This window comes from Falco peregrinus, chromosome 4 (assembly GCF_023634155.1).
Source record: "Falco peregrinus isolate bFalPer1 chromosome 4, bFalPer1.pri, whole genome shotgun sequence".
NCBI classification, from domain to species: Eukaryota; Metazoa; Chordata; class Aves; order Falconiformes; family Falconidae; genus Falco; species Falco peregrinus.
The window spans coordinates 102,518,681-102,527,613 of NC_073724.1; the positions used below are offsets into that span (position 1 = coordinate 102,518,681).

At 45.8% G+C, this 8,933-nt stretch overlaps 1 protein-coding gene across 1 annotated transcript; it reads left to right on the forward strand.

Moving 5' to 3' along the window:
• The first annotated feature begins 3,431 nt into the window (after positions 1-3,431).
• LOC101921943 (gap junction beta-6 protein-like) lies at positions 3,432-8,085 on the forward strand. The gene is made up of 2 exons (XM_055802462.1): positions 3,432-3,571; positions 5,989-8,085. The coding sequence occupies exon 2, from the start codon at positions 6,011-6,013 to the stop codon at positions 6,686-6,688; it is 678 nt and encodes a 225-aa protein (XP_055658437.1). The 5' UTR covers positions 3,432-3,571; positions 5,989-6,010; the 3' UTR covers positions 6,689-8,085.
• Positions 8,086-8,933: the final 848 nt, after the last annotated feature.

The following is an 8,933-nucleotide window of genomic DNA, read 5'->3' on the forward strand; positions in this document are numbered from 1 at the left end:
CAAGTATGGTATTTTTGGTCTTAGCATGAATAAAATGAGTATCTGAAAAGCGAATGCAGTGACAAACTGGTTACACATGCTGAGTTGAACTGGGAAGGTGCTTTTATTGCTGATGTTAGTGCAAAAATGTTGGGTGTAACACATGTTTAGCTCAGCCTTAAAGAAATGAGAACTGTTTTCCGAAGTACAATCTGAGTCTACAGCTGCATTTCCAGTTGATTAACAGCAATTGTGCATGACAAGTAGCAAGTAAGCTGTGAGGTGTTTATAGAGAGCCTCATTTTAAGCAAAAATGATGAATAAAGAGGTCGCTAATGAATTAACAAAAATCAAAATGCTTGTGAATAGCACATTATAAAAGCAATGCTTCATGGTAGTCAAAACTAAATCTGACCACGAGGAACAGCAGAAGATCTTACCCAGTGTGAGTAACTGGATAATAAAATGGCAAGTCAATCTCAGGGTCTGCTGTTGCAAATCAACACACAGTGAGAAAATTAGTCCAAAGTACACCTATTCAAGTATATGGGCATATATGTACCCCAAGAGGTTCTGTTCTAGTTTGTAGAAATGCTTAGGAAAGAATCTTGGAGTGACTATAAAAAAGTCAACTCATTGCTTTGAAGTGTCTGAAAAATGAAAACAAGTAAATAGAAATTACTGGAAAATGATGGGGAATGCAACAGAAAGCGTTGCTCTATGCATATATAAACTGTGCAGGTATTTGGACTGCTCCTGTTAAAAAGGCACAAAAAGTTGTGATAAGGGTAGTAAAGATATAAAACAGCTCCTGCATGGCAGAGATCCAGCATATTAGGCCTTTCAGCACAGAATAAAAAGGATGGAGAGAGGATGTGACAGATGTTAATTAACGTGTTCATGGAGGAGATGAACAGGGAAAGACAATTAGTGATTACTCCCAGTGGTGAGGACTCAGGAATGTCCTGTGAAATCATATAAGAGCAGGTTTTCAGTAAATGAAGATTTTTTTCACCACACATAATTAAGCTATTGAATTAGTTACTCTAGGATCTTGTGGATTTTGAGCTATACATGGGATATTAAATATTTACATAATCCAGATAACAGGTGACATCAAAGCATGGTTAGAGAAAGCAGAGTGAAACAAGGGCTATTAAAAGTATAGATCCAGACAGAGTCTCTGGAGGTACCTGGGGGCTATTGAATGACAAGATGCAAACACAGTCTTTGGGAATCCGTAAGACATTACTGGAAGATGATGCCAAGATTTCTGCTATCTTGAAATAAGCTAAAACCTGTTTCTGTGTTGAGAAAGTTACAGCAGTATTTTTTTCCTATTTTTATGAAGGTTTTATTTTGACATTACTTTACAATCCGCAAGAATCAGTGTTTTGTATATACATACATATTTTGTAACATTCATCACCTTTGGTGCTAGCAGAATAACCCTTCTTTACAGCTGAACTTTTAAGGATGCCAGAGTTGTTAATTCTTGGCTCTTGCGCCTCATGCCAACTAGCTACGTGTTAAGCAAAGCATAAGCAATAAGCCTGCACCCCTGGATTTTTCTGCTGTCAGAATTCCTTGCCAGGATTCCCCTCTCTTTCCCAAAGAAAGCATTACATACTTCCTCACACATATAAGCGAGCAAACAAAAATGAAGGAAAATGAAGGTAGCACTCAGCTTTACCATAGATTTTGTCTGATTGTACATGAAAACGGCTGTGGCAGTACTGAGCAACATGAACTGTGAGTTTCTTTCAAGCATTTACATTTACCACTGTCAAACTTGGGTATTATTTTATAAAATATAGTTCATTCTTCCAGACATTTCTTCTTAGATTACTTGAAGACCCTACATATCTGAATTAATTTTCTAAACCCCTGAGAGCAAAATCAAATTCACTTTGCCATTTTGCAGATACACATGCAAGTTCTAGTTTCTTGTAATTGCTGTCTATACAAATTACTAGATCAAGCTTCAATTTTATTTAAATCCCTACTGATGAAAGCTTTTCTACTTCCAGACATGCCTCATAAAACCAAGTTCAGTACTAAGTGCAACATATACAACAGATCTTTACTTCAATATACAGAAACATACTCATCATTGTCAGCAGTACTTTATATACCTTGGATAAGTTTTTATTATCCCATGTCACATGCATAGCATTTCACAACCTAGCTTTCCTACACACTGTCTTTAACAGCATTCTTTTCTGGTAGGATATTTGATCACAGTGTTTTAAAAAGCAAAGACTCTTTACTGTGTTATAATCAAGCGTCGTTTAATAGAAGCCATGTTTGGTTGGATGCTTTGGGTGAAGTGCAGACTGTGAGGCAGACCTGAGCCTGACAGGAGTCCTGGGTAAACTTCACAACCAAAGCCCAAGGTAGGGGCTGCAGTACTGAGCCAACGAATTCATGCCTGGCTGGCCACGGCCTCCATCCTCAGAAGCTTTTCTTAAAGATTTGGTTTAAAGGATACTGTAACTAGAAGAGGCTCTTTTTGTTTTTTTACTGTTAACAAGAGCTCAAGGTCCAGAAAAATGACATCTAGTGACATTTCACATGGCAAGTAACTCTTCTTTGATTCACTCTTCATACTTCCTGCTAGATTATTTTCTCTCACAAAAACAAATTTAGCCTCCTGCCTTTACGCAGCAGCAGTGAAAGCACGCTTGTGCACGCTAGTGAGGATACAGGAAGGATTGCTTACAACTGTTAAGAAAGCCCACAAAATATCAAAGGGAAAACCGTCTAAAGTCTTAACTTCCACCCTGCCCTTAGCTGCCTGCTGCCGTTGTTACCCCTACATCTGGCTACCAAGATCATGCAATTTGTTAGCATCAAATTAGCAGTTAGTTTATCTGTTCCTTGTCTTCCAAACTGAAGCCATCTAAGAATGCCTCTGAGGTTCCCTTCTCCAGCCCTGCCTCACCCTACCGAAAGCCTCTGGGAGCTGCGTTTTATCCGACCGTTGCCCGTACTGGCCCACGAGTATTTCCTCGGGGTGCCACGTCACTGGGGCAGTTTTGGAGGGTCCCACAGGACTGGATTCCCCTCCGGGACATATTTCCTGAAAAACACTTGGGAATCAATCCCGGCGCAGGGCCGCACTTGCGGGATGCCGAGCCCACTCTGCCCGATGCTCGACCCGCGGCAGGGCTCTGGGCGAGGACGTCCCGGACGCACCCGCGGGTGGTCCCCGCCGGCACCGGGGGCTCTTGGGGCCCCAGCAGCTGCCGCCCCGCGCCGGCCTGGCCGGCGGCCCCCATGGCGAGGCGGCCCCCGGTGCCGGCGGCTCCGGCTCAGCCCCTCGGTGCTACCCCGCGGCGGGGACGGGCGCGCCACACCCGGCCCGGCCCCGGGCGCCTGTCCCGCCGCCCCCGCGGGCGGCCTGAGGAGCCGGGCGCGGGCAGAGGCGGGCGAGGGGCGGGTTAAAAGCGGCTGCAGGTGAACGGGGAGGGACCTTAAAGCTGCGGGGCGGCGAGGCTGGGGCTGGCCGCGCCTCAGGCACCGCCGGACCCGGGAGCGGAGCAGCGCGGCGCGCCCGTCGCATCCCGGGTGTCCTGCCGAGCCGTGCCAGGTGAGGCTGCGGAGCGGCTCCCGTGTGCTGGAGCGGAGGGCTAGGCATCCAGCTGTGCGCCCCCGGAGCGGGCCGGGGTCCGTGTGGCGGGCCCGAGTGGGGCTCGGGTCGGGGGCATCCCCGGCGGGGCTGGGAGCTGGGGCGGCCGCGGGCAGCGGAGAGGGGCGATGTGAGGCTGGGGCGGTCGCGTCCCGTCCCCGTCCGCCGGCGCGGACCTGCCGGCGAGGCAGCCCTGCACGGCCCGGGGCTGAGCGCCGCCTGCCCCGGGCCCCCAGCGCCGGCCCGACCCGCAGTCCCGCCGCCTTGGTCAGTCCCGGGGCGCTCCCGCAGCGCGGCCGCTGCCGGTAGGAGCCGTCGGGCCTCAACGCAAAAACCGGCGTTTGTAAACGGGTGTCCTCTGGCAGGAGCCGACCGCGATCGGCCGCGGCGCTTCCCGCCGCAGAAGCCTGGCTGCGCGCCCCCCGCCGCCCCTGCCGCAGCGGAGCTCTGCGGGAGTGATAGGCTGGGGGGCGCCTCAAGGCGTACAGCTGGGAACCACCAAGTGGGGTTTTTGAGTGGTTTCCAAAAAAAAAAAAAAAAGATGTCTTTGTTGGCAGGGCAAATGTCCCGATAGATTCACTCGGTGCCCACAGCTAATTTCAGCGTTTCTGTAGTGGCAGATGAGAAGAGAGATACGTGGTTTTCTCCCCCCGTGCTTGCAGCACTGGTTCAGAACTTCAGTGCGAGGCTGTATTTGGAGGCCAGGTTGTTCACCCCGCTGGGATATACACTTCAAATACTTTCATTCGGTCCTGATCAGCCCCTTGGGAAGATTTCTTTGAGTTTATTTTAATGACTGTGCAAGAGACATGAGGAAGTTCTTAACAGAAAGATGCAGGTATCTGATCATAGCTTAGAGTCAGTGTAGAAAGTTGCATAAAATGCTGCCAGTTTTAGCAGAGACAAAACATGAGAAGCCTATGGAATTCCTGCCACCTTCTCAAAGCTTTTTTCTTTTTTTGTCCCAATTTCACCTTTCCTCATCACAGTAAATCTGACCCCTCCCTCTTGCCTCAAGGCTTGTCTGTAAAAGCTAGGCCCTTGTACCAAGGGTATGTGTTGGGGCACGTTAGTCCTTTAGTTGTGTTGTAACTACACTGGGTAAAGAAGGATTTTTTGGGGTGTTTTTTTGTTGTTTGGGGTTTCTTTTTCCCCCTCTGTTATGTGAGGATGAGAGATTTTGAAAAGTTTGATCAGTGTGGCATTGCAAGGTACTGTGTTCTCCCCACAGCACCCAGCCTGTGCTGTGCCAAGAGGTGACAGAGCTCTTATCCATGGCCAGTGTGGCTCTCCCACAGAGCAAAGTTGAGCCCTAGCCTTGAAAGATGTGGACCAGCTATGCAAGTTCCCAGCTCTGTTTTCAAAGTGTTTTTTCCAGTTCAGTGATGGTTTCCAAATGGCTGCGATCAGTGAAAGCTGAGCCCTGAGACTGAATTCTGACTTCAGCAAAACTTACGTTTAACTTTCAAAGGGACACAGAGTGTGGATTTTAGTTTTCAAGAGTAGGAGGAAAGATGAAATGAAACTTCTCTGAAGTTTCACCTCTTGTTTATTCTGCTGGGGTGTGATAACATCTAGCAAATCAACATAAACTTTTTAGCTGAGGGCTTTTTTTCTCTTGGCTCTGTGGCTCTGCTTGCCTCCTTTTTGGATAAGATAGCAATGAATGTGGAAGGGCAGGCTCTGCGGTATCTTCCTTTGCCTGTTGGCTTGTGCTGTATATGCACACGGCCCTGACAGAGCCAGCTTGAGGCTTCTCAGCAGTGTTGGCAAAGTCAGTTGCTGTACCTCTCAGATTTGAAGGGCCATGTCTGAGCTACAGCAGAAAACCTTGGAGGTCTGCTGGAGGTGTCTGGGTGGGGTGAGGGCTTCTGCTGAAGAAGGTCAAGTAGTACTTACCTCAGAGGCAAAGAAAGCACCAGCCCAGCCTTCTAGAGCTGTGGCACTGGCAAAGAAATCCAGTGAAAACTACTAGAGAAGTCTGTCTAGATATGGCCTTAACTCATGCAGTGATAGTAATTTCTATTACTTTGTGAAATACACTGAGAGGCAAAACACTGACAACAGTCTACCACAGAAATGGAAATATCTTAAGAAAGGCAAGGAGGGCATGGAGGATGCATGGAAGAAATGTATTTGAAGATGTAACGTTTCCTGCCTAAAGCATCAAGGTATGCTCGTCCCATCATAAATAAATGGAAAGAAAGAGTTTAATAAGCTGTTTGAATCTATAAACATATGGGTGACATTAATGAAAGTGACTTGCATTTGTCTATGACTCAGGTAAGTGCTAGGAAGTCCTTTCATTTTTAGAAGGTCTAGAGCTGATTTTTCACCCTTTGAAAAGTGACCATTTGGTGTATTATGTCATGCTTCAGGTAAAAGGACACAGAAAAGAAGATGGACTGGGGAGCTCTGCAGGCCATTTTAGGAGGCGTAAATAAACACTCCACCAGTATTGGGAAGATATGGCTCACAGTCCTGTTCATCTTCCGTATCATGATCCTGGTTGTGGCTGCAGAGAGAGTCTGGGGAGATGAACAACAAGATTTTGTCTGCAACACGCTTCAGCCTGGGTGCAGAAATGTTTGCTACGATCACTTTTTCCCCATCTCTCACATCAGACTCTGGGCTCTGCAGCTGATCTTTGTTTCTACACCTGCACTGCTGGTGGCCATGCATGTAGCTTACAGGAGGCATGAGAAGAAAAGGAGATTCAGAAATGGTGAGAAAATCGATATTGAAGAGCTGAAAACTGAAAAGTTTCATATCCGGGGTCCCCTGTGGTGGACATACACTGGCAGCATCTTCTTCAGGATTGTCTTTGAAGCCGTCTTCATGTATGTGTTCTATTACATGTATGATGGGTACCAGATGCCTCGCCTGGTGAAGTGTGACGCATGGCCTTGCCCCAACACAGTGGATTGTTTTGTGTCTCGGCCCACTGAGAAAACCACATTTACTATCTTCATGCTTGCTGTGTCTGCAATCTGCATGATGTTGAATCTGGCTGAGTTGTGTTACCTAGTGATAAAAATTTGCATGAAAGAATCCAGGAAAACAACAGTTTTAAAATAATTCTCCATTTTCAAGATTTCTTAGCTCCCTGTTTCCGTCAAACTTTCTTAGGTGTCAGAAAACAATCAGCAATATTTTCACAGTCAAGGAAAAGGATAAAAGTGAATGTTCATTCATGTTTTAAAAATTGTAGCTTCCCTGGGAAGCTGCCACTGAGGCAGGTTTTAAAGGTCGTGAGCTAATTCAGTATTTCTGCATCCACAAATAGAGAGAGCAGCCTTCTGACAGCAACTTTTCCCAAGTATGCCTACTGCTGGGATCCTGTTGTTGGCACAAAGTAACTTTTCAAAAATTGTGAGTGGAAGGGCCCAGAGAAAGCTCTAGTGCCCAAAGGAGAGACAGGAATCACACACTGTCAGCTTCAGAGGCAAGCCAATAACAACAGGTTTGGGTCAAAAGTGGGATTAAGGTTTTTCAGGGGGAACTTGCACCTTGTGAAAAGGAGTAAGACAAGGAGTTGATTGTGTTTATAGCAGATGTCCTATTCTCTCTCTTTAGTATTCTGAAGAGCAAGGCAAGAGCCTAGGAACACATGGCAATACATGCTGTCAGCTCTGCTGGGCACCACCAAAGGTTTTCATCTTTTTAATTCCTCATGTACACTGAGGAGCATCTGCTACAGGGTTGGGGGTGACCAGTCTCAACTGCCTGTGAATGTCTTTAGGTCAGTGCTGCCTCCCTCCACTCACAGGGGCTGCAGCAGTGGGAGGAATTAAGTTTGTTTTTTCATTCTCTTGGTCAGGTGAAAAAGGGATTGTCACCTTTGAGAAGGTAAGAGCAGTGCAACTGTCTTCCTCCTTCTCTTCTCCCCCAACACTTTGTGAAGAATCTCAGTACAGTAGATTTTATTCAACAAAAAGTTTTTTTACCACCTGACTGTGCCTCCTTCAGCTGCATGCCTTTAAAAGTGTTGGGTTTTTTTCAGCAGAAGGCAAGAAAAATTGCCTTGTTTCATTCTGTTATCCAAAAGAAATGCTTCAACTTACAGCATGATATGTTGCATCTACCAGTGCTCCTTCCATCAGACCCTTTTTCCTATCCAACCTGCACAGCTTTTCTTCATAAAACCTTCTACCTCTCTGAGGTACCTTTCAAGTGAGTTCATCAAACCACTCCTGATCTCTTGAACATTCCACATTGTGAGACTGAATCACCCTTCCTCTTCTTACAGTAGGTCTAACAGGAATTACAGTTTGCAGAGCTAAAATAGCAAAGGGACCCAATCAGACATGAGGAGGAACTTGGCATTTTCCTTACAATTCACATTGCTGAGCTGTGAATTGTGTGTTACTAACTTCAAGAACTATGTGAGTCAGTCTGGTCTTGTTTCTCCAAAGCAGTCTCAAAACTTGTCTTATGGCAGACACACCAGCACATACAGCAACACAGTTTATCTCCCAAGTCTAGAAAGCTGTCTATTTCTCCTCCTTAGCTTTAATAACTAGCCTTTCCCCAAAATGAATGAGCGCTATCTCGGCTTTTCTATTTGTATGTCTCTCTTACCATGTATTTAAGTTTATCACTGTTGGAGTAAACAAAGCTGCATGAATTAAGACCTGTGACCCCTCATTGTGCACTGGAAGTGGAGCATAAGCAGGCTCCCATGGCTTGTGAGCTACACCCGCTGTTACAACTTGACTGCAGGTAGAAATCTGTCATCTAAGAGGGAAGAAAGAAAACCATAACACCACCATCCTCAGAAGCATGAACAAAAAGATGGGAAGTCATTAATAATGAGCTGAACTGGAAACTTGGACTATGAAAACATCCTTAATTCAACTCTAAAGAGCAAAGCTTGGCACGTATCAGGTTTGTACTTGGTAAAGTTCCTGCATTGTTCTGTGTACAAGTATGAAGAGAACAAACTATCTACACTCCCAGTGCTCTAGTATTACATTTCTTTTGTAACAACAGGATTATTTTTTTTTTCTGAAATCATAATTAAAGCACTCTTTGTGCTGTTTTCTGTATTACTTGTACATGCTGTGTATTACCTAACGTGTCTAATGAAAATCTGTTTACCATAATGGAAAATGTATGCACCGATACTATATTTAATAGCCAAGGGCTACTGTAAGGATTTTAGCCTTCTGCTGCAGGTTGGTTTTTCAACTGGTTACATTGCCTGTTATCCTGCAGATTTTGTGAGCTGATAGTGGAAGGTCACATATGTGACCCCACTAGAAGTCAAATGTGCTGCCCAAGTCAGCCTTGTACAAGTAGAAATGCAGCTGAAAGAGGCTGG

Excerpts from the sequence above, each read along its gene's own strand:
- LOC101921943 (XM_055802462.1), top strand. The coding sequence starts at position 6,011 with ATGGACTGGGGAGCTCTGCAGGCCATTTTAGGAGGCGTAAATAAACAC.